The sequence below is a fragment of the Sphaerodactylus townsendi genome, linkage group LG02, assembly GCF_021028975.2.
Source record: "Sphaerodactylus townsendi isolate TG3544 linkage group LG02, MPM_Stown_v2.3, whole genome shotgun sequence".
NCBI classification, from domain to species: domain Eukaryota; kingdom Metazoa; phylum Chordata; class Lepidosauria; order Squamata; family Sphaerodactylidae; genus Sphaerodactylus; species Sphaerodactylus townsendi.
Window position 1 is genome coordinate 172,291,526 of NC_059426.1, and position 25,695 is coordinate 172,317,220.

Below are 25,695 nucleotides of genomic sequence, written 5' to 3' on the forward strand. Positions count from 1 at the left end.
TGGAGGGATTGGGAGGAGAGATCCCATGGAAGAGGTTGGTAAGGGGCCCCCAGGTGCCCCAGGCGGTAGAGGGGGCCCCCCGGGTACTGATGCGCATATTGCTCTCTGAAAGAAAAAGAATGAACTGTTAACCGTGTTAGTCACAGGCAAGATGAAAGCAGTGACAGGTCATGTAAAGTCAGAGAGAGATTTGTGAACCAGCGATACATCATAACATCCCCAAATTCTGACAGATTTATGGGGGGATGGTCTATCAGTGACTACTAGCCATGGGGACTAAAGGGAACTAGTATACAAAAAAACGCGCAGTACACTGGCTGGCAATGACTGGAACTGAAATATATTTACTCGAAACTTTTCACAAGTATATCTATTCACAATACTTAACGAATGCCCCAACCAGGGTCTATTGAGGCGTAAGTCCAAACACGTTTTGAATTACATAACCAGTGGGCGTGACAGCATATATCCCGACCAGTCCTCCAAGATCACTGGAAGTTCGGGAGGTGCTTACGCCTCCATAAACCCCGGTTGGGACATTTGTTAAGACAATTCTTTAAGAAAATTCTGAATATATTGGTTTATTGGTTTTTTGTACACCTGATGGGTTATTAATAGGAATATATGACAACCAAATATATGATTATTATTTGTATTTATCAAGTATTATTTGCATTTATCAAGTATTGTGAATAGATATATTTGTGAAAAGTTTCGAGTTAATATATTTGAGTTCCAGTAATTGCCAGCCAGTGTACTGTGCATTTTTTTGTAGACTAAAGGAAACTACCACATTCAGAATACCAGTCCTAAAAGGCAACATCAAGGGGTGGTTTTGGCTTCCATGCCCTGTTGTAGGACCTCCAGAGGAACTGGTCGGCCACTGTGTGAGACAGGATGCTGGACAAGATGGACCCTCACTGGTCTGATCCACCAGGGCTCTTCTGATCTTCTAATGAAGGCTTTGACCTCTATGCCCTATTGTTGGACCTCCAAAAGAACTGGTTGCTGGACTAGATGGACCACTGGTCTTACTCAATAATGGGTAACTCCAGGAATCACTGGAAACTCTATGGCAGGAATAACAGTGATCAGCAACCCTGTGCTTTTAAGCAACTCCTCCTCTCCATCATGTGAAAGGTCTTCTACTCTGCTGGCTCAACCCAACTTCATCACTGTCGTCTATTAAGCCACGGACGATGGGGAAACCTTAGCATATGGCCGGTGAAAGAGGAGAGCCTGGCCTCACCCGGCTGAGTTCGTGGATCTGCGCCGTGAGGTCCACCACTTGCTGCTTCACTTGCTTGTGCTCCGCCAGCTCTTTCTCCAGCTTCTCCTTCATCTTATTCAACGTCTGCATCATCTCCTCTTTCTCCTGGGTCTTGGCATCACATTCGCGCTCCTTCTTCTCCAGCTTTTGCTGGAGCTCATGATGTTCTAAGGAAGAGGAAAATGTAAAAGCAGCTGTTGTTGGTCACCGTGGGTTGACAAATGACCAAAAGGGCAGAACAGAAACTGGTCCCCTGCATGAAGCGCTGGACCTCAAAGACCACTGGAGTGCTCTGCAGAAACAGGGACTGCATCAAAACACATTTAGTGCCACGGCCGTTTTGCTCAGCAGGGTACATTCTTGGTCGGATGGGTCCCACTCTCAGGCCCTTTCCGCACATGCAGAATAATGTGCTTCCAATCCACTTTCACAATTGTTTGCAGTGGACTTTGCTACTTCGCACAGTAAAATCCAGCTGCAAAGTGGATTGAAAGTGGACTGAACGTGAATTATTCTGCATGTGTTCCCCCCTACAGGGAATACTAAGGAAGTCTACATTGCATATGAGTAAAGAGACTTCTGGACTGTAGATAGTTGTATCCCTGCACTGCTTTCTGCCCACACCACTGATGCCTCCTGTCTCCATGATGTCACTTCCTCTCACCACCATACTGTAGATCTAACCAATGTCACCCTGACTGGAATCAGCAGACTAGATCTATTACCAACCTCCCCTCCCTTTTACTTTGCAGTGTTAAGAAAGAAAACATTTTCCCTGTTGTTGACCCAATCCTTCTACTTGTGTTGCTTTGAAATGGCATTGCTTTGCAATGGTCGGGTAGCGATAGCTACCCTCCATCTCCTCTCTTGCACCCGTCCCTTTCTTGAGCCATGGTATTTATTTTTATATACGTCATTCACCTTTTCGCATTTTTTCCGCTTGCTCCTTCCATTGTCTGACTTCATTTTCATTCACCAACCTGCAAAAGAAAAGCGCGTGACGTCTCTGGAAACAAAGTAGAGCAGTACACACTTAGCAAGCGCAAGACCTAGGATTAAGTAAAACCCGGACAATTGCACCCACATTTTATTTATTTATTTAAACCATTTATTAGCCGGTTTTCTTGGCTGAGGAGTTGAAGGTGGCTTACACAGATAAAAACAAACCAAATAAAATACATTAAAAGCATCAAACAAAAATTTTTAAACCACTGTGTCTTTCATATCCCTCCCACAAGCAAACTATCTACAACAGTCAATTTTTGTTCATTTCTAGCTATCCTGAAAGCTATTCAGGCCTCATAAAATTTGAAATGGACTGAACTATTTATTTATCAAATGTTTCCTTTTTAACCAATTTTAATTAGTAATGGTCTTAACCTATTTTATGGACGCCAATAAAAGTATCTGTAGCTGGAAGCTCTTCAGGGGTTTGGACTCTTCAATTATTGCCAGATTTATCAAAGGATGATGCTGGTACACAAAAGATGGTCGGGGAAAGGATGCTTTATTGACGTTTTCCTCTCTAATCATTGACTGAGCTCCTTATAAAGCCGTGGAATGTTCACAAAGAGCAGTCTGCTCAGAGTGAAGGTATCAGTCATAAAATGTTAGAAATTCTGTGAAATCTTAGCTGGGATTGAAGAGGTATACGTGAGGCTCTGAGAGCACAGTAGCTAATGACAAAAGGTAAACAGATCTGAGATTCTGACCCTGTATACAGAGGACCAAGGAGAAAACGATCTAAAGCGCTACAAAGGTATGAGGGAGACAGACACAAAAATTTCCAGCGGTAGAACCGAACTTTTCTCCCTCCGCCCCGCCTACTGCAGCCCATCGATCTCCACAAAATGGCACTCCTTGAGGACAGGAAGCTGTGAGGAATGCCATTCAGGAAGGGTGCTGAAGAAGGGGTTAATCATTAGAAACTGCCAGTTTTGTTTGGATTCAGTCCCTGACACTGAGAAAATGATGGGTCAAAGAGAAGATTGCTCAAACGATCCACAAATGAAAACACATCTGCTTATTTTCAGACGGTAGTGTTGCTATACCAGAGCCAGCATGGTGTAGTGGCTAAGAGCAGGTGGATTCTAATCTGGAGAACCGGGTTTGATTCCCCACCCCTCCACCTGAGTGGTGGAGGCTTATCTGGTGAATCAGATGTGTTTCCGCATTCCTACATTCCTGCTGGGTGACCTTGGGCTAGTCACAGTTCTCTCTGAACTCTCTCAGCCCCACCAACCTCCCAAGGTGTCTGTTGTGGGGAGAAAAAGGGAAAGGAGCTTGTAAGCCACCTTGAGTCTCCTCACAGGAGAGAAAGGTAGGGTATAAATCCAAACTCTTCTTCTTCTCTACAGTGCAACAGCAAGATTTGAGTCTACTTGCACCTTGGAGAGCAATAAGCTTTTGAGATTCAAAGCTTTCTGACACTCTGAAAAACTAATAACACCCCCCCTTCTTGGTCTCCAAGGCGCTACTGGGCTCAAATTTCGCTGAACTTATGCTTATAATGCTTCAAATTTGAATATCTAAGTATCTGTCATTACCATGCTCCATTCAAGCATAGCTGATACTGGTGGTACATACTAATGAGAATTAATTAAGTGGCTGCCCTGTCCACAAAACAGACTAACATCCACGTGGCCTCCGATTTTGAACGCATGGGTTGGTTATTCCTACTCCCCTCTATCTTCCACAAAACCTCCTCACTTACAGACAGAGAATTCAATCTGCAGTTTTTCTTTTGACAAACAATTTTAGATCAATATTATTATTATTGTTGTTGTTGTTGTTGTTGTTGTTGTAGATTTCACAGCTGCCAGACCATCACCATCACCATCACCATCACCATCACCATCACCATCACCATCACCATCACCATCACCATCACCATCACCATCAATAATAATAATAATAATAATAATAATAATAATAATAATAATAATAATAATAATAATAATAATAATAATAATAATAATAATAATAATTTGGTGTACAGCAAAATCACAACTAAAACAATGTGCACAATAAATAAGTGATAAACAGTTAAAACACATAACTCAGAATAAGCAGCATTCTAAAACCCAGTAAACAATATTAATAATACTAATGATGGCTCCCAATCCCAAGGCCGGGAGGGGACAGACAATACCGAAAGATGTCACACTGTTAGTGCCAATGATGGTAAAGCACGCAACACGGGGACAGTAACACGTTAACACAGAAAGGTTTCAATTTTAGCATTCGGTCAGAGGGTCGGGAAAAAGTGCTCTTACATTCGGACGACGTTCTTAATGTTGAAGTTCTCCAGGGGTGTTGAATCGGGATCCTGCCCCTTGTCATTTTGAATGACAATTTGTTGTATAATACGGTCCAGCAGAAGCCAGTAATGAACCGTGTTGCCATTTCTCTTGTCTGAGAAAGGAGAGAAAGAGGAAAAAACGGAAATTAATTTGGAGGATCTTACTCTTCCCGCAACACCGAAATCTGGAAATTAACAGGGGTGAGTAAAGACTCCCGTGAAAAAAAGAACGCTCAGTAGCAAGGCCTTTTCGAGAAGTCGCCGTAATCAGGCTTCCAATCACAGAGAATGAAACAGACAATAAAGCTCTCGGCGTATTGAAAAATTATGTGTAATTTCAGCACTGTGTACTGCCGGCACGCCTGTTCCAAAAAGCCTCCTAGCGAGGCAATATGAATCACATTCTCCCTGGGTGTTGAGGTGGGTGTTTGTCGTGCATTAAAGAGAAAAACAAACAAAACAAAGAAACCATTCAACTTCTGGAAATATGAATGCTCTTTAAGTAGCAAACTGTATACAGCAGTTGGATTCCCTGTAGTGGGTCCAACGGAAAAGTAAATTGTTTGTAGAAAGGCAAGCTAGAAATTGACTTTAGAAATAATAATGTCGATAATAGCCTCTGACATTCACACGAACGGCAGGGTTCGAAATTAATCTAAATTAGAAGAGCGAGAGCTCCTCCTGAGCACATTTTTGAAAAGTGGTGCCTTTTGGAAAAACCCCTCCACTTCTCAACCGAGCCCTGCTCGCCATTAAGCCTTCAGACAACACCACACGGACAGCAGCTCCGAGGGGCTCCCGCCTCTGGGATGGAGCAGGAGGAGGGGCCTCTGGGCATCACTCAGCCCCGGGACCTCCAATCAGAAAAGCAGCTCCGGCCTGGTGTGCATTGGCTGGGAAACGCTGGGAGAGGGGCAGGGCAATGGGGCTGACGTCTGATTAGCCAGGAGTCGAGCGATGGTGGGGGGTGGGGCCATGCAGGCGGGAGGGAATGGATGGATGCACGTTGATGCAAGCTCTGTCTGCAGGTGCAATCGGGGAAGGGGACCAGGAAGTGTGCGGCTGGCTGCTAAACTGGGAAGCGCAATCCTGAGCACAGTGAGCATGAAGGAAGCATCATCCTAAGGCACAGGTGTCAAACTCGCGGCCCTCCAGATGCTATGGACTACAGTTCCCATCATCCCCTGCCAGCATCATGCTGGCAGGGGATGATGGGAACTGTAGTCCATGACATCTGGAGGGCTGCAATTTTGACACCTATGTCCTAAGGGAAGGGGAGTGTGTTCAAGGCTCAAGCGCATCAGACTTCAACATCACAGCCCCAGCCAGGCTTACTCTCTAGTCAGGTCCTCAGAGGCCAATGCGGTCAAAAGTGAGCATCTCTCCCTATTCAGAGGCCAGCTTACTCATTTAGGATGGCAGCCCTGTGGCTCAATCTTCCAATAAATACACTGTTACTTGGTATGTGATGTCACGCCTTCTTTAAATGTGCTCGCTCCCCCTAGCTTTAGAACTTGGCCAAGCTCCTGATCACAGGTTCGTTCATTCGTTCATTCGTTCGTTCGTTCGTTCGTTCGTTCTTTCACTGCAACAGGTGGCGAAAACCCATCCCCTTCCGTATCCATGAGAGGCCAAGATAGTAATATGGGAATCAGATATGCTAGAGACGTCCACTGTTTTACAATTGTTCCCAGCCTTGTTAAGTGAGAGGACACATGTATAATTTTAAGAAGAGGAATTGGAGACCAGTGCAAACTGCTACTGGAGGATCACAAAATGGCTGCCATGGGGCTCTGGCAGTGACAAAGGGAGGGGGAACTGCACCAGGGGCATGAGCTACCCGCATACCCCCTCTCGCCCCCGCCCCACCCTGACCCCGACACGTGATGGCAATGGTGGCGCCTGGGACAAACCGCTCCGGATGTCCCCATTGCTTCTACACATCTGGTCTCTGGGACCAATCATGTTGGGAGGATCCAAACCAAGTCGGAGGCAACAGTTTCTAAATGGGCCCTCCTTGCAGACACAAAGGGGATGCCTCCTAGATACTCTGAAGATTCTTCCAATAAGCTGGGGGAAATCTAGGAATGGCTCCTTTGCTCCTAGACACTCTGAAGATTCTTCCAGTAAGCTGGGGGAAATCTAGGAATGGCTATTTTTGCTTAGGAATGCTCTTTTGCTTTTTGTTGAAGAAAGATAATGGAGTTCCAGGAAATCCATCAGTGGATGCTATCTTAGAAGGAATCACTGATTTAAAAATGGTAAACGGTTAACTGTGTAGAATATTTAAACATAGCTTTGTTCAGGTCGGCTTTTGGAAGAAGATACCGAGTGAAAAAAGATAAGACCTTGGGATCATCAGCCAATAAGGCTTTTCCCAATTAAGGCCGACGCTCCGATCCATCTGTGCACCTGCATACAGTACACTGATGGGGAAAATTAAAAAGTATGTAAGGATTCCCTCTCCTCCAAATTAAGGGCAAGGCGGTTTTTCCTAGGGGCATAAAATAGTGGCTGACATCATGGAAACGCATGGTTTAATAAGCGAACTTGTGAACTACGTGGTATACAAAATTTAATCCAATTATCAGTGAAGGAAACAGCCCAAGGGGTTATGTGCCACGCTGGACTTCCTCAGGCAAATCCAGAACTATAAGGAAATAATGGAGAAAATAATTCATGTCGTTGATTGAAATGACAGGAGATCTAAAGCATGTTTCCTGGATGCTCCAGGGGTTCGTGGGAAAAAGAAATCTGTTTATCAGGTTTTCTTGCCCAAATACTGTCTAAGCAAGAAGCAAAATGCACTGCTGACCACTGGACTGAGACGGCAGCTGTGTTATGAGACAGAACTGGACATAAATCAACACACAAGGGTCTCCTAACAATATTTTATTCAACTTCACCGCCAGAAGACTCCTGTTGATTTCTGCCTCAACGTGCCTACCTCTCTAACAAAAATCAATTTAACTCATGCTGACAGGCAGCTCCTTCACATTGTTATGTGCCAACAGTGTGAAAGCAAAACACATATCAAATCTATGCTGATTTGGGAAGAAGTATCTATAGCACCAGCTAATGTCTCATTGAGACAGGCAGAGTGTTCATGGGGTGGGGGGGGAGAGAAAAAAAAAGTTGGTTGTGGTGGGTTTTCCGGGCTGTGTGGCCGTGGTCTGGTGGATCTTGTTCCTAATGTTTCACCTGCATCTGTGGCTGGCATCTTCAGAGGTGTATCATAGAGGGAAGTCTGTTACACACTGTGTCCAGTGAGAAGAGAATGTTTTAGTGGGGTATAAACAGAGGTGGGATCCAGCAGGTTCTCACAGGTACCCGAGAGTAGGTTACTAATTATTTGTGTGTGCTGAGAGGGGGTTACTAATTGGTGATTTTGCCACGTGATTTTTGCCTTAGTTACGCCCCTCCTCTCAGCAGTAGCGCACAGAACTTGAAGCAGTCTAGCAGGAGGTGCACCGGCGTGCATGGCAGCCTGCACCTGCGTGCATTTGTTTCCCGCCGAAGGACCGGCGCAGCGGCTGCGTCCTTGCCACAGCCCCGCTACTTCCCAGAATGCCCGAGCCATTACACTCCCGCCGCGTCCCCACTCCAGCGCCCCATTGAAGCGCTTACACGCCACAGTTTGAATCCCACCCCCATGGGAACCTGTTACTAAAAAGTTTTGGATCCCACCACTAGGTATAAATTGTCATGTCCCCAGGTGGGGCACCAGTCAGTAAGTGTTTGGGTGGAACTTGCTATGCAAAGGTGTGGTTGATAGTTTAGCATTGCAGGTGGGATTTTTCAGTCCAGAGAGTGATTCACAATTGCATTCCCTGCAGCAGCAGCAGCAGCAGCAGTATTGGTGAATGCAAATCCTGTGTTTGGGTGGAGACCACTGTCCATGAACTTGGCATGCCCTTAGCCTTTGCTTCTGGTGTTTTCAAGTACTGGTAGCCAAGATACCCAAACACCAGAAGCAAAGGCTAAGTTCATGGACAACGGACTCCACCCAAACACAGGATTTGGCAGGACATAGACTTGTTTTCCTTCATGTTCCAAGACTCTTCCCCTCAGATCTTAAAATCTCTGAGGAGAGCAAGGATACAGGAATGGGGCATCTTCCTCGATCCTACAGTCTCCACTATACACAGGTCCCGATTCAAAGATGCATCGTTTTTACTTACAAGGCATTTGGAGACAGTGGTGAAGAATGGACATAAAGTGCGGGTATGCCTCCGTGTGAGTCAGCCTCTTCCTCGTCAGTTCGAACATCTGGGTAGCGCTTTTGGTATCTATATGGACCTGTGTTGCAGTGATGAGGAGACACAATAAATACATAAATCTAAGGACCGTGGCCCAAGAAAATCTTGAAGACGCCCCATTATCTTGATGCCAGGAGCAGCAAACAGCTTGGGTAGTACTCAATACATGGTAATATGGGGCGGGGCTGTGGCTCAGAAGAAGAAGAGTTTGGACTTATACCCAATTTTTCCCGGCCGTAAGAAGTCTCAAAGCGGCTTACAAATTCCAACAGACACCTTGTGAGGCAGGTGGGAGAGTTCCGAGAGAACTGTGACTAGCCCAAGGTCACCCAGCAGGCTTCACATCCAACCCGGTTCTCCAGATTAGAGTTCACCTACTCTTAACCTCTTCACGTTGATGCAGATTTATTTATTTATGAAGTCTATCTATGGCTACCAATCTTGATCTCCTTGATCTCAGATTGCAAATGCCTTAGCAGACCAGGTGCTCAGGAGCAGCAGCAGCAGCAGCAGAAGGCCATTGCTTTCACATCCTGCACGTGAGCTCCCAAAGGCACCTGGTAGGCCACTGCGAGTAGCAGAATGCTGGACTAGATGGACTCTGGTCTGATCCAGCAGGCTAGTTCTTATGTTCTTATGTTCAGATTGGGAGGGGAAAAGGGCCCTTGCTAGCAGCATTCTATTGCTACTGCGGGGTAATTGATGACCTGGGAATGGGAGATTGTAGGAAGGGGCAGGTTTAGGTGCCTGCTGAGCAGAAGAAGCTCTGTTTCCTAATCCTGGAACCCCACTCAGTCTGTGGTATTGTCCACATTTTATGCAGCAGAGATGAGGGTCAAGAGCCCAAAGTCCCAGCATTATACATGAACATACATGAAGCTTCCTTGCGCTGAATGAGACCATTGGTCTATCAAGGCATTGTCTAACTGAGACAGTCCATGGCTCTCCATGGTATCCTGCTGAGGTCTTTCACATAATTCCGGAGAATTCCGCAGGGCCTGTAAGACTGAGCTGTTCCACCGGGCATTTGGAGAGACCAGCCGCTGAGGGTGTGCTCCCAGCCCCTTAGCCTCCCCCGCTTTCTATATGTGGGCCCCTAACAACATCATCAGGACTCCATTATTCTTAACTTTTTTTGGGGAGGGGGTGGCGAAGGGTTTCGTGGGTAGGCTGTTTTTCAGGACACATAACTGGTTTAGAATATAACTGTTTAGGACACAATTGTTTTAAATTGTATGTACGATTTTATATGTGATATTTTATACTGTACACCGCCCTGAGCCCTTCAGGGATAGGGCGGTATATTAAATCAAATCAAATCAAATCAAATCAAATCAATACTAATACTAATACTAATACTAATACTAATACTAATACTAATACTAATACTAATACTAATACTAATACTAATACTAATACTAATACTAATAATAATAATCTGTTGCCTGGACTTCTTAACTGGAGATGTCTGGGATTGAACCTGGGACCTTCTGCATGCAAAGCTGACATCCTTTCTCTGAGCCCACGCGGTAGAATGGTTAAGAATGGCAGACTCTAATCTGGAGACCCAGGTTCGATTCCCCACTCCTCCCCATGAGCGGCAGACTCTGATCTGAAAAACCCGGTTCGATTCCCCACTCTTCCGCATGAACGGCAGACTCTCGTCTGCTGAATCAGGTTTGCTTCCCCGCTCCTCCACACGAAGCCCGCTGGGTGACCTTGGGCCACTCATGGTTCTTTCTCAGCCCCACCTGCTTCACAAGGTGCCTGTTGTGGGAAGAGGAAAGGAAGGAGTTTGTAAGCCACACGGAGACTCCTTATGGTTGAGAAAAGTGGGGTATAAACCCAAACTTTTCTTCTTCTTTCAAATTTCACAATGGGAAACGTACTGTGCAGTCCAAGTGAGGTTAATTTTGGCCTTTCTTGCAGTGGGATCCAATAATTTTCAGCGCAGTCTGAATCTGGTCTCTGTTCATGATTCTATGGCTCGTTCCGCACATGCAGAATAATGCACTTTCAAACTGCTTTCAGTGCTCTTTGAAGCTGTGCGGAATAGCAAAATCCACTTGCAAACAGTTGTGAAAGTGGTTTGAAAACGCATTATTTTGCTTGTGCGGAAGGGGCCTTTTAGCTCAATTTTAACCATGCAATTGTTTTCAACACCACAGAGAATCTCTGCCTTCCCAGAGTCAGTTTCAGATGGTAGCCTTGAAATCTATGACTCTACAGAGTCGATCTCATTTCTGCTCCCCACAGCAAACACCGTTCTCCCTTTTTTTCATCCCATTTCCAACAAAAGTAATAGCGGCGTTCAAGTTAGGATACATACCAGCTCAAATCTTTTGGCAAACTCTAACTCGTCTTCATTCCGGAGCATCTCAAAGAAGTCTAAATGCCTTCAGAGAGGGCAAGAGAGAAGACGAAATGAGGTAAATTGGAGACATGGGTTTGCTTGGGTATCCGATTTTGCAAACATTACATCCGGTTTTGCAAACGTTACATCGCTAGGCAGTAGATCAGACAAACCGTTCGTTGCCATTTCATTTCAGAAGTACACTGTTACCTCAAACAGCTTCCCAATCCTTGTTTCTTAATATTTTGGTATATGCAGGTTCTATCCATCAAGGAGAACAAACCACTGGAAACAACACCCATCAATTATCCGAGTGACATACTGCCAATCTCTTTACGCATCACGGCTTTTTCTCACCTGGCTCCTGCGATGGATCTGAAATGATCCGACTGCAAAGTCAGGACCAATTCTCCAGGGCCCAGCTCCAGAACCGGAACCAGAACCACCACCAACCCCCATCACAGTGCTGATTCTGCATCAACGTGGTGAAGTGGTTAAGAGTAGGTGCGCTCTAGTCTGGAGAACGCAGACAGGATCATTGGGTCCCATGCAGTCAGACCATTGGGGTGCTGTGTGGTTTCCGGGCTGTATGGCCATGTTCTAGCAGCATTCTCTCCTGACTTTTCGCCTGCATCTGTGGCTGGCATCTTCAAAGGATCCTCTGAAGATGCCAGCCACAGCTGCAGGCGAAACGTCAGGAGAGAATGCTGCTAGAACACGGCCATAAAGCCCGGAAACCACACAGCACCCCAGTGATTCCGGCCGTGAAAGCCTTCGACAATACATAGTCAGACCATTTCTAAAACATTGTCAGGCTTGTGCAAGGTTTACAGGACGGCTGGGCAATGTGTAAAACCAGGACAACTAGGCTCAGAGACAGCTTCTATCCTAGAGCTATGTTAAACTCCATGGCGATGTGTTGACGTGGTGGCAGCTGTGTAGAGATAGCTGTGTAGAGATGGCTGTAAGTTGGGGTGTTGCGGATTGCAGAGGTGTTCATCGGGGGATGTTTTGTATTTTCGTTGTTTTATATTTTCGTTGGGTGGGCACAAGGCGCAATGGGCGTGCACAATGACATTAAAGTTATTCTATTCTGTTCTAAAGGGATCCTGAGCTAGTGATGGAACCGAAATTTGGACCCAGTTCTGCTCTGGTTGCTCTCCAAGAATCACAGTTCACTTGTGTTTCTTTTTCTAGTTCTCCTGGGAAGAGAGAATGAGCAAAGAGCACTTAGGAACCCCCAACGGATTAAGCTTCATTGTAGCTTTGACTCCCTCGACAGCAGCTGTCGTGCTCTATAGGGCCGAAGGCAAAATGGGTCCAGAGGGTCCATCACTTTACTTGATTGGCACTATCTAGGCCCGTGGTGGCGAACCTTTGGCACTCCAGATGTTATAGACTACAATTCCCATCAGCCCCTTCCAACATGGCCAATTGTAGGGGCTAATGGGAATTGTAGTCCATAACACCTGGAGCGCCAAAGGTTCGCCACCACTGAATTCTAGGCATTAAAAAAATGATAATCTCCTGCCCCTTCCCAGTTGACATTTTATAACATGATTGGGGCAACTGGGAAGGGATTATTTAAGGACGGTGTTCGTGAAAGGCAGATATAAATGTTTTAATAAATCAATTCGAAAGGCTAGATGGCTATCTGACAGCAATGCAGATTCTGTGAATTTAGGCAGATCTTTAGAGGGAGGGCATAAAGGGAAAATGATCGCTTATTGTATCTTTTCTTACATGCCCAGGGTATTTCCTAACCCTCTGCAAACCCCCAACTCAAACACAGCCGCACATTTGTCAGTTTCTCGTCTTCTGACTCCAACTCTGTCCGTCCCTTGCACACACACACCCTCTTAACAAGAACCAAGAGAAAATATACACAGATGTTGCCATGACTGAACCCAACCGTACAGTTTCCGTAGCCGGTTCAAATCCTCACCCTCATTTAGCTGGCATCGCAAAGCCATCAGACTACCCTTGCAGGAACCTGGGGTGATTTTATTATGGGATCCACTTTCCTCTGTCGCGTACCGATTGAGGATTACGATGTGGGTTTATCAGCTTCCTCATACTGGGTCATACCTTAGACCAGGGATCCCAAACCTTTTTGTGCCTCTGGGCACATTTGGAATTCTGACGTGGCATGCCAGCCACAAAATGATTGCCAACAGCTTCACGTCAGTATCTTTGTGTTGTGCTGGCAACTGCGGCCCAAGTAGAGGCGTATTGGGGGAGATGGCACCTGAGGACAAAATCTCCTCCAGGCGCCCCCCCCAGGTCGTGGAGTTCCGTCCCCCGCATTCCTGCTGCTGTCTCCTGCTCTTCCCATGGCCTGGGGAGGGCAGAAGCCTGCCTGCAGGGAGCTTGGGAGGGCAGAGTGTCACCGCCTGCGGAGTCTGCTCCCATCCTCCCGTGGAGGCCTGCCTGCAGGGAGCCTTGTCTGGCTTCAGCCTCCCTTGGCCCCGCCCATGTCATCCTCTTCAATGATGTGGGCGGGGCAGAGGGAGGCTGAAGTTAGACGAGGCAGCAGGAGGCAGCTTGTCTGACTTCGACCTCCCTCAGCCCTGCCCACGTCAACATGGGTGGGACCGAGGGAGGTCAAAGATGACGAGGCAGCAGGACCTCCTGCTGCCTCGTCATCTTCACAGCAGAAGACATCTGGCCACGTGGGTGGGAGCAATTTTGAACCCCCCACGTGACCAGATTAGTTGCGCCTAGGGACATGCGTTACCCCATGTCCCCAGGCAGATACGCCCCTGGGCTAAGTAACATTTTTTTTAAATCTGCACAGCCAATCAAGCCTCCAACAGCCAATCAGATGCCTTGCTTGGCAAAAGCTCTACCTAACCCCACCCACTTCCTAAAAACATGTGGCAGGCCTCAGAAAAGGTGTTATTATTATTATTATTTATTTATTCAATTTCAGTAAACCGCCCCATCCCCAAAGGGCCCTCGGGCACCACGTTGGAAACCCCCTGCCTTTTCTGACTGCTGTTTCCTACTTTCTGTACTCCTAGTCCTATTACATTGTTTATTGTGTGGTTTATATTTTGTAATCCGCCCTTCGTGTCAGTGAGAAGGTGGGCTATAAATAACGTAATTGAAACTCTTAATACAGATCTAAGGAATACTAGAAATGACTATAGTTGAAATCTTATGTTTTACTACCATGTGTATGCAATCTAATATTCAACGTTTCACTTTTCGTGTACATGACTTTCATTCATCAGACCGCACACTGTTGCATTCATTACTGGGAATACGTGTGTATTTTCTCTTTGTGGTTTTCTGGGATTTATACAGGTTGTACGGAGGGCTTGGTTCCCCTTTTTCTCGGTTCCAGTTCTGTACACAACAAATCTTCCTGCGACAAACAATCTAGCGCCTAACAATTATGGTGATAAATAGAAGTAGTAAATGAATAGCTAATTTTTGTCCTCCACGGGTGGAAACAAAGAAATATTATGTAGCATTTTGTAAACTAATAGTACAACGTAAAAATGACTTATAGCAGCTATTTGGTTCTACTGGCTCTGGGCAAGTTGATTAAGTATAATTGGAAGGATTTCGCCTAATTCAAAAGAGCAGAAACGAAAGGGGCATTTGTAGGAAAAGCACAAAATGAGAAGGGAACTGGCGCAAAAAAAGAAATGAAGAACACCCACGAAGTTCAGACTTACCTATCTAACGTGGAATTTTCGTGCTCTCTCAATTTGTCAATGACCGGCTGAATCCCAAGCATGAGAAATTCGTATCTAAGATGAAGTCTGAAGTCCAGACTTTCCTGGAAAGGAGGGAGGGAAAATAACCTTTTTCAAAAAGCTGCTCTTAGGTTGTCTATCCTTGCAGCAATATGAATTTGGCACTCAAACATGGGCTAGAGCAGGGGTCCCACCAAGTATTTTTAGAAAGTGGGTCGAACTGAGCACCTGACATTTTTTTAATGGCAACTACCTCCACAGTGTTTGTTTTGTTCTCTTCCACCCCTTAGCCATGTTTCCTGTGCACTAAGATGTCCCAAATTCCGTAAGTCTTCCCTTGTACCAAGGGTTGTCTGTCTCCTTAATCGTTTTGGACGCTTCCTTAGGGCATCTCCTCCAATGCTACAATATTGTCTTTGAAATACACCGAACACATTTCTCATTCAGTATTCCAACCATGATTGCACATAGAGGGCTGTTTCATTTTCAGCCCCTTTCCGAACAGAATTGGTCCTTTCAATCCCTACCACACAGAGTCCACGTTGTCATTATTACAACTACTGGTCAACACCCAAGATGTTTCTCCTGACCAGTCACCACCAGTATTTTTGCATTTATGTTTGTCTTGAAGTACTGATAGTTGACTTGAAAATAATAACCGAAGCCCTCCCGTCTGGTGCTCTTCGAACAGCAAATCAATTCATCAATCCAAGGAAAGCTGCTGTCTCCTCTGCCTTTTGAACTTACCACTCCTGCGCCTTGACTTAGGACCGCATTGATAAAGGACATAATGGCCGTCTTGAGGCTTACTTCATCTCGATAGCGCCCTGTACTTCTATCCAGGTCGTTTATTAATGTCTGTGGAGCACAAAAAAAGATTGGGGGTCAAAGGAGACTGATCAGTGCAAACAAGTCACACTTTATATTGCCAACAGCACAACACATCCAAGCATTCAGGACCCAAACCAAATGAAAACTGTAATGATTTCAAATGTTGTGTGAGTTTCTTTCAAATGAGAAGAAAAAGAGGAGGAGTAATAGTTTGGATTTATACCCTGTCTTTCTCTCCTGTAAGGAGTCTCAAAGCAGTTTACAAACTCCTTTTCCCTCTCTTTCCTCAGGTAGGTGGGGCTGAGAGAGTTCGGAGAGAACTGTGACTGGCCCAAGGTCACCCAGCAGGAATGTAGGAATGGGGAAACAAAGCTGGTTCACTGGATAAGAGTCCGCAGCTCATGTGGAGGAGTGGGGAATCAAACCCAGTTCTCCAGATTTGAGTCCACCTGTTCTTAACCACTAAGAGCAGCAGTGGCGTAGTGGTTAAGAGCAGGTGCACTCTAATCTGGAGAAACCGGGTTTGATTCCCCGCTCTGCCGCCTGAGCTGTGGAGGCTTATCTGGGGAATTCAGATTAGCCTGTGCGCTCCCACACACGCCAGCTGGGTGACCTTGGGCTAGTCACAGTTCTTCGGACTCCCTCAGCCCCACCCACCTCACAGGGTGTTTGCTGTGAGGGGGGAAGGGAAAGGAGTTTGTCTGCCCCTTTGAGTCTCCTATAGGAGAGAAAGGGGGTATATAAATCCAGTTCTTCTTCTTACATCTTGCTGGTGGAGTTGTAGAAAGAAGGTGGATGAAAGGGGATGAGAGAGAGAGAGGTGATTGATTGACACTGGAGAGTCACTCTGAAGGGTTTGTGCTGAATTGAGGGAGGGGGGGACCGCCTGCGTTAAACTTATAGTAGATTGGTAACAATTGTTCAGCCTTAGTACTCAGATAAGAGGGACTACAGTTCTCATGTCATCCCCTGCCAGCATGATGCTGGCAGGGGGGATGATAGGGAACTGTAGTCCATAACATCTGGAGTGAGGCTCCAAGTGAGCTTGACACCTATGAAAAGAGATGTAGTGAGCTTTGGTGGCGTCTAACGACTTTAGATGCAGTAGAGGTAGAGATTTTGCGGCTTTCAGATGTTCAGGGACCAGCACTTCCCATCAGCCCCTACCAGCATGGCCAATTGGCCATGCTGACAGAGGCTGATGGGAATTGTAGTTCCTGAACATCTGGAGAGCCGCAGGTTCCCTACCCCTGGCCTAGTGTTTACCAAGTGTAGAACTAGTGTTTACCAAGTGCCTAGTGTTTACCAAGTGTAGAACTGCCCAAAGAAATATGCAGAAATATTGGAGTCAAATCCTCATAGGGTCTCAGAGATGTAAAGGAGTGAGAGAGTGGATTGATGTGAAGCAAAAGCTCCCTCCGCAAAGTTGTTGCCTCAGATTGTTTACCGTAAATTATTTCTTGAAACCCTTAAGCTAAAGAACATGCATAATTGAACGTTTAATTTTGTTAAGTTTAATCCGAAATCCCACACTAGTAATTTCCTCAGGACCACACAGCCCTTTGAAATTGCTTCAAAGCTCAGACACACTACATTCGGAAGAAATAAAAACGGGGCTGGAATTAAATTCCTGGGGGCGGTGATAAATAGATACGGAAAGAAAGAAATAACGAAACGTTATTCTGCATCCATCATATTCATTTACAAAGAAATACGAGAGCGGCTATCACAAAAAACTCCTTGGACAATTCATTACCCTGCATAGTTAAATACCGTCATGTGGTTTCCCAGCTTAGCATCCAATAATAAGGGTGAGAAAGAGACAACAGATGGTCTTCCACGGATGTTTCTCACGGCAGATTTTGGTCAGAATTTCTAAGGTTATAGTACCCCTTTTAAATGAATAAGACTGATAGATTTGGGGGGGGGGGGGCTGTCAAGTTGCAGCTGACTTATGCTGTACGCCGCAAGGTTTTCAAAGAAGGACGTTCAGAGGTAGTTTAACATTGACTTCCTCTGCATAGCAACCCTGGTATTCCTTAGTCTTCAAATATTATTCCTTAGTATTCAAATATTAACCAGGGCCGACCCTACTTAACTTCCATTAGCTGATGAGATCAGGCTAGCCTAGGCCACGATGGATTAACAATTTAAAATATTTAATTAACAGGCAGACCTGCTTGTCTAATCTTGCTTAAAAAGTCCACCTTTATACTTCAAAAAGCTGAGTTTAGATAATGTATGTGCGGGGGGAGAGGGTGGTGGTGGGAGACAGTGGGTTTCTCCTCAGAGTGGAAGAGATTGCTTGCAAATATGCATCCATTCACGCTATTTCGGCCTCTACTCAACAGGCTATGCAGGTTTTTGAATTGCTTCAGAAACCTGCAAAACCTGTTTGACTAAAGTCAATAGTGAGCCAAAAAGATAGGGACAGATCTTGGGAAACGAAGCATTTTAAGAACACGTTTAATTCACCCCCAAAGCGAACTTCTCCCAAGCGAACTGAGATGAACACCAAAATTAGCGTGCAGCAGCACGACGCTCTGTACCTGAAAGCGGGTCCGTTCGCTGGCATATTTTTGGTAATGCACCATGGCCTCCAGCACCTTCTTGTGACCGCCGGGAACCAGACACACGGCACCCATGATTTCCAGGACTGCCACCTTCGTCTTAATGTTCTCCGTGCTCAGACTCTGAGCTATTACATTGATGCTCTCTGAGTGGGCCAAAACATGCGCCCTCCCGAGAGAGTTGTTCATCAGAGCTTTGATGCATCCGATGAGAGAGGTATGTATTCGAGACTCTGACGTCTCATAGTCCATGCTCCTCAAGAAATTCAGAATGCACGTCAAGCCGTCCAGGTCAATGAATCTGGTAACAAACCTGAAAAAGACGACAACCCCATAAATATGTGTTTCGGATATTTGGACTCCTCTGAAATCCCTGCCCGTTACGGTGCTCAAGGGAACTTATAACATTGTGAATACGTGTGTGTGTCCAGTTTCTTCCATCAAGTTGCTTCCGACTTACAGTGAACCTAATTAGAAGAAGAAGAGTTTGGATTTATATCCCCCCTTTCTCTCCTGCAGGAGACTCAAAGGGGCTTACAATCTCCTTGCCCTTCCCCCCTCACAACAAACACCCTGTCAGGTAGGTGGGGCTGAGAGAGCTCCCAGAAGCTGTGACTAGCCCAAGGTCACCCAGCTGGCATGTGTGGGAGTGCACAGGCTAATCTGAATTCCCCAGATAAGCCTCCACAACTCAAGCGGCAGAGCAGGGAATCAAACCCGGTTCCTCCAGATTAGATACACGAGCTCTTAACCTCCTACGCCACTGCTGCTCCTACTGAATGCTACTGCTGAATTAATGGCCTTCCGAACGACCTATCGCTAACAACCTCGCTAAGATCTTGCAGACGGAAGGCCGTGGCTTCCTTTAGCGCAGGGGGCTTTTTGAGTCTGTGTGCACATTTGGAATTCAGGCACAGCAACAAAATGGCTGCCCGCAGGAGGCGGAGCCAACCACACAATGGTTGCCACAGCTTAACTTCAATCCACGTACTCCGGACCTGTGCTTTTGCAAATCAACTCATCTCATATGGGACCATCCTCTTTTCCTAAGCCTTAAACTTATTGTATTTTCCAGTGAGCCTTGTCTTCTCAAGCAATTAAATGCTTCCTTACAATCTATGGTCATAGTGTCCTTCAAAGAGGACAACGGCACAATGCATCTAGAAATGGACAAAGACCCCAGGAAGAATAGCTTTGACTGACACTTACGAGTGACAACATAGGTTACCTTTAGAGGATTCCCTCCCTCAAAGCACTGAAGTGCTCCGTAAACCTAAAGAGATGTCATACCCAAACAATTCATCAGCTTGTAAATATTCTTCTAAGGCACCTACACTTTTGAGAAACCAGTCGTGACCAAAACAGCTACTCATGTAACTACCCTAATCACCGCACCCAAGAAAACATGCTCCCCCCTGTATTTTTCTCTCCCATTTGAACAGGGCCATTTGGCACACTAACTGTATTGTTTAATAAACCCTGCTCAAAGGAGAGCCATAATGCTCGCCAGGTTTAATGTTATGCCTTCTGCCTTGTTACATGGCAGATTTAACAAGCAAGAAAAGGCTAAAAGATTGTGCCCGTGTAATGTTAGCTTAGTTGAATTATTGGCCCACCAATTACTACACTGTTTCAGATTCAAGGAAAGCAGATCCAAGTATGTGAATCTTACTCCTTTACATTTACCCCATCTCCCCAATTTATTTAGATTACACTACTTGCTGGACAATCCTGATCCTTCTCTCTGTATGACAGTGGCAGACTTTCTCCTGGAAATTACTAAATGCCAGTAGATTTCCCTCCACTTAACATTTATCTCCTGTACTGTATATATATATTTTAATCAGTTTTTTTTTTACTATTGTTGTACTGTTGTCTATGCCAATAAAGGCTTGCTTGACTTACTCATGTAGCTAAACTAATTTAAAGGTTGGTATAATTCTGACCAAGTCCAGAAAAGGAAAGGCTGCGCCCACAACCGTCATGTGGGTTTTCTGCAAAAAATTTCAAATTGGAAATTTTTCTGATTCAAATTTTAAATAAATTATGTTTAATATTTAGATAAAGTTATTAAAATTTAGTTAACGTCAGCAAAAGAAGGCAAACACACTCTGGACTGGCCTAGCCTGTGGACAAGCGCAGGGACTTGCCCATGCTTAGAGTTGCCAACTCAGGGTTGAGAAATACTGGAGATTTTGGAGGTGGAGCCTGAGAGCTTTGGGAAGGGGCGGGATCTCAGCAGGATACAAGACATGAATTCAGCCTCCAATGGGGCCATTTTCTCCAAGGGAGCTGATCTTGGTCACCTGGAGATCAATTTTGATAGCCAGAAATCTCCAGGCATCTCCTGGAAGTTGGCAACCATATCCATGCTGCATATGCCACATTTAATGCATCTGACACAATGTATTTGGAGCACAACAGCCCTGACAACAGGGGCGTAACATCCATGGGGCAGTTTGGGCCATTGCCCAGGGTATCGGAATTTTGAGTCCCGTGGGGGCATGTGAGCAATCTGTTTTTATTTTTTGTTGTTTTTTCACATTTTGGTCTGCAGGGGGTGCAATTGTGGACGTATCACCACCAAAATTTCAGGGTACCATCAGGAGATTGTCCTGATGATATCCCCCAGGTTTGGTGCAGTTTGGGTCAGGGGGGGGGCAAAGTTATGGACCCTCAAAGGGGGTGCTCCCATCCCCCATTCTTTCCAATGGGAGCTAAGGAGATGGGGGCTACCTTCTTGAGGGTCCATAACTTTGGCCCCTCTGAACTAAACTGCACCAAACTTGAGGGGTAGCTTCAGGACAGTCTCCTGATGATACACTGAAATTTTGGTGCCGATACGTTTAAAAATGCACCCCCTGCAGGCACCAATAACCTGGTGCAAAAAACATTTTTTTGGTCCTGGTGGGGTGGTCGCCCATGGGGGGGCCCAACTCAGGTTTTACCCAGGGCTCCAGTTTGCCTCGTTACGCCCCTGCCTGACAATGAAAGATAGACAGACTATATTTACACTGTGGGGCAGAATATTTTCCACGGAAAAACACAGTATCAGAAAGGTTTCTGCCCAACATCACGGTTCCGTTGTACACTCCAGTCCAATTTGATGCAGAATTATTCCCATTAATGCCCATTGATTTTGGTGATCTTTGAGCGGCGTAACTCCGTGCAGGGTTGCATTGTGCATCATGGAAGTGCAGGTCCAAAATACAGCTTCACGTGAATGACAGTGTGTATCGCCCGACCCTCGTTGGCTACGAAGAAAAGCTCAAGCACGGACTGAGCGGCACCCAACAATCTCCAAAGCCCAGAAGCTTGGAGATGTGCCAGCAAGAACAACAGGCAGCCAAGTGGCTAGCAGATGCAGAATAAATTATGCAAAGCCTGTAGATCCATGCAAACATTCGTGATGTGCACAATGCATTCAGGCAGACTTTTCTCCTTCCAAAGGAGCATAGAATATAAAGCTCTGGTTGTTAGAAAAAATTCAACCTTTTACAAACCAGGTCCACAATAGCATTGTATGTAATGATGCATTAACAACATAGGCAATTCATCCAGTGTGTTACTTGGAAGATCTTTCTTTCTTTCTTTCTTTCTTTCTTTCTTTCTTTCTTTCTTTCTTTCTTTCTTTCTTTCTTTCTTTCTTTCTTTCTTTCTTTCTTTCTTTCTTTCTTTCTTTCTTTCTTTCTTTCTTTCTTTCTTTCTTTCTTTCTTTCTTTCTTTCTTTCCTTCCTTCTTTCTTTCTTTCTTTCTTTCTTTCCTTCTTTCTTTCTTTCTTTCTTTCTTTTCTTTCTCTCTCTCTCTCTTTTTCTTTTATTTTTGCTGCTTTTTTCAGCTTTCTGGTTATTTAGGTCTATTAATTAGTCCCCTCCCTAATTAGATCTATGTATAAGGGAGGGCACCATAACCTCAAACTGGATGTGATGTATGCAGTTGTTTTTATTGTACAAATACTTGTGAACCTCTCTGAGCCCATTTCAACAGGGGAGAGCGGTCAATAGATCCAACAAATAATTATTAATCAATCAATCAATCAATCAATCAATCTTGGAACAGTGTCCCATCATTGCCATTAGCGAGAAAAATGGCAAAGGGGTTTTTTTTCAACTTTTAAAACAATTATCTTTATTAATTTTTAATCAGCTACAACAAAACTAAAATAATACAATGCAGAACAAAATAGTGAACCTGTCACTCTATATTCTAAACTACCTTAACAACAAGGGATACACATCATATAACTACTTGACTTTCCACCCAAAACCAATTGCTATAATTATCCTTAATATATTATTTCAATTAATGTGTAGGCCGGCAATTTTTCTCTAAAAGCTATTCCAATTATTATTTGATTTCACATAAGATACAAACATACTGTCACCTCATCTCTCCAATTTAATACTCAGGGCCCCTCTTCCTCAAGACATCACATTTGTATCTATAAAAGTAATGTTGTCAAAACCACTTTCACAACTGTTTGCAAGTGGGTTTTGCTATTCCGCACAGCTTCAAAGAGCACTGAAAGCAGTTTGAAAGTGCATTATTCTGCATGTGCGGAATGAGCCTTAGATTTGAAAGCAATTATTAAAAAATTACCTGATCCCTCCTCAGTTTTCTACCTTACAGATTGAATACTTAAGACTGTCATCTGACAGTCCTCTTATTATTAACATCTAGCATTCTGGTCTGTTTTACTGGCCATCTGCAGTTCAGCTGTTGCAATAGCTAGATGTTATCAGGTAAATTCCTTAACGTTTATACATAGATATTGGGGGGGGGGGGGGGAATTGTGAATCTGATGGACAAAGGCACAACCCCTGCTAAATCCAATGAGCATTTTTAAAATTGGGCTTTTTGAGATGAGACAAGGGCTGTTAAAATTAAAATTCTGCAGCATATGACCACTGCAAGATTTCTAGAGCTAATGTTCAGAGCTATGTGTTTCTGGCTCTAAATACTTATTTTAAAGTTTAATAGCACTTCTCAAATTATATTGGCAAACACTGGATTCTCTCGCAAAGTGCAATGCAGCGTCTTGTATTACGGAACAGGAAAATTGAGCAACTCTCTTGGGTTCTCGTAAGCATGGCAAATTTTGCATTGATCACAATGTCATATGAATTATTATGAAAGATCAGCTCAGTGGTGGGATCCAAAAATTTTAGTAACAGGTTCCCATGGTGGTGGGATTCAAACAGTGGCGTAGCGCCAACGGGGCTGGGCGGGGCACGACGGGGGCGTGGCCGGGCATTCCATGGGCGGGACATTAATAATTTCTCTGTTACTGTAAAAAACTCTTACTGTAAAAAAACAAGTTCCTAATGTCCAGCTGGTATCTTTCTGTCCATAATTTAAACTCACTATAGCAAGTCCTATTGTCTACTGCCAACAGAAACAACTACTTCTCCTCTAACTGACTGCCTGTCAAATACTTAATACTTTCAAATACTTAATTTTGTTTCTAGAAATCAAAAGAAGGATACTTTCCTTAAACAAGGAACTTGACCATATTTCTAAAACATGTTTTTAAAACAGCCCAACAGGGAGAATTATCCCGTTTTCTACCATCGCTAACCAGCCACATAGAAAACAACAGGACTTTATGATTTTTGGACCTAGTGGAATTTCTAACGGAAAAGCAGACCCAATTAGTAACCCCCTCTTGGCACACACAAATAATTAGTAACCCACTCTCGGGAACTGGTGAGAACCTGCTGGAACCCACCTCTGGATCAGCTTATAATAACCCCTTGTGCTGGAAAATTGGGCACAGGGCTGGGGAAAGAGCAAGGATTCTGGCAACAGAACAAGGAAAATTCACCTCATGGGCTTGGTCCTCAATGCAGTTTTCAAGCTCTCTATGGTTTTGTTTCTCTCTTCTTCGTCTTCTTTTTCCAAAGCGATCAACGATTTTCTCTGTGACAATACGGGGAAAATAAACATCAGTTAAAGACAAATTGCAAGAGCAATGTGGCACAGAGTGGTATGCTGTAGCTCTACAAGCTCCGCTCATGAGCTAAGTTCGATCCTGACGGCTCGAAGTTGACTTGGTTTTCCATCTTTCCAAATGAGGACTCAGCTTGCTGAGGGTAAAGTATAGATGACTGGGAAAGGCAATGGCAAACCACCTCAAAAACATCGTAGTAAGCATCATGATGTGACATTACCCCATGGGTCAGTAATAACCCAGTGCTTGGACAGGACTACCTTTACCTTTAAAGACAAGTTGCTGGCAAGTATCTCATGATGGTCCAGAACCACCACACAATGTCCAAGCGGCTAGGAAATAGAGCAGTGGTGGACCATTCAATTTGAGGGTGGAATGTTCTAGGTTCAAGAGATGATGAAGATCTGCTTAAAGTCTTGGGCAGCTATTGGAGGAGTTTGGTTTTATATCCTCCCTTTCTCTCCTGTAGGAGACTCAAGGGGTCTTACAATCTCCTTGCCCTTCCCTCCTCACAACAAACACCCTGTGAGGTGGGTGGGGCTGAGAGAGCTCCGAAAAGCTGTGACTAGCCCAAGATCACCCAGCTGGTGTGTGTGGGAGTGCACAGGCTAATTTGAATTCCCCAGATAAGCCTCCACAGCTCAGGCGGCAGAGTAGGGAATCAAACCCGGTTCCTCCAGATTAGAATGCACCTGCTCTTAACCACTATGCCACTGCTGCTCCCCATATGTCTATTGCCAGGCATACATATACCATATGTCTAGACATACATATACCATATGACATACAATAGCCATACATATACCACAGGGGTGTCAAACTTGTGGCCCTCCAGATGTTCATGAACTACAATTCCCATCAGTCCCTCCCAACATGAATATTGGTTATACTGGCAAGGGCTGATGGGAATTGTAGTTCATGAACATCTGGAGAGCAGCGAATTTGACACCTGTGATATACCATATGTATATTGCCAGACAAAAGACATATGGTATGAGTATGGTAGGCTTTGCTTTATTGCGTTTTAAGTGGGGTGCTGCTTTGAGGCAATTTACAACGTTTTGGGCTTTGTTTTCTACGACCACTTTCTTGCCACTCTCTGGGGTACATGGTCCAAGAGTATCTTATTTTCTGACTAATTGGCGCTCTCATAAAATAGTTGGGAAATCAATAGGGAAGTAGGGGTGTTTTTTTTAAAAAAAAATGCAACAGTCAGATCAGATTTATTTTATTGCTAAATGTTAGACACTACTTGTAGCCTCAGTTGAGCTAGAATGCATCAAAATGTGTGAGAATAGACAAATAAATCTCATCACAACAGGTGACAAGGAGGACTTAAAATTATAGTGACATCACATGGAAAAATGGTGGATGTGTTGGCATGCAGACCCATAGCAGGACAGGGTTTTTTTTAAAAAATTGCCCTACCAATCATATCTCGGTATCTTTGGCCC

General features: G+C 44.7%; 1 protein-coding gene across 2 annotated transcripts in view; it reads right to left on the reverse strand.

The window, feature by feature from the left end:
* DAAM1 (dishevelled associated activator of morphogenesis 1) overlaps positions 1 to 25,695 on the reverse strand; it is a 151,782-nt gene that overhangs the window by 50,362 nt on the left and 75,725 nt on the right. For both annotated transcript variants that reach the window (XM_048485866.1, XM_048485865.1), the window contains exons 4-13: positions 24,116 to 24,210; positions 18,271 to 18,604; positions 15,638 to 15,748; positions 14,870 to 14,973; positions 11,160 to 11,226; positions 8,753 to 8,870; positions 4,546 to 4,684; positions 2,192 to 2,250; positions 1,250 to 1,437; positions 1 to 105 (exon numbers count right to left, since the gene is read on the reverse strand). The exon at positions 1 to 105 is cut by the window's left edge and continues 204 nt beyond it. In XM_048485866.1, the coding sequence (XP_048341823.1) occupies positions 1 to 105; positions 1,250 to 1,437; positions 2,192 to 2,250; positions 4,546 to 4,684; positions 8,753 to 8,870; positions 11,160 to 11,226; positions 14,870 to 14,973; positions 15,638 to 15,748; positions 18,271 to 18,604; positions 24,116 to 24,210 (1,320 nt within the window). The remainder of the gene's footprint in view (positions 106 to 1,249; positions 1,438 to 2,191; positions 2,251 to 4,545; positions 4,685 to 8,752; positions 8,871 to 11,159; positions 11,227 to 14,869; positions 14,974 to 15,637; positions 15,749 to 18,270; positions 18,605 to 24,115; positions 24,211 to 25,695) is intronic.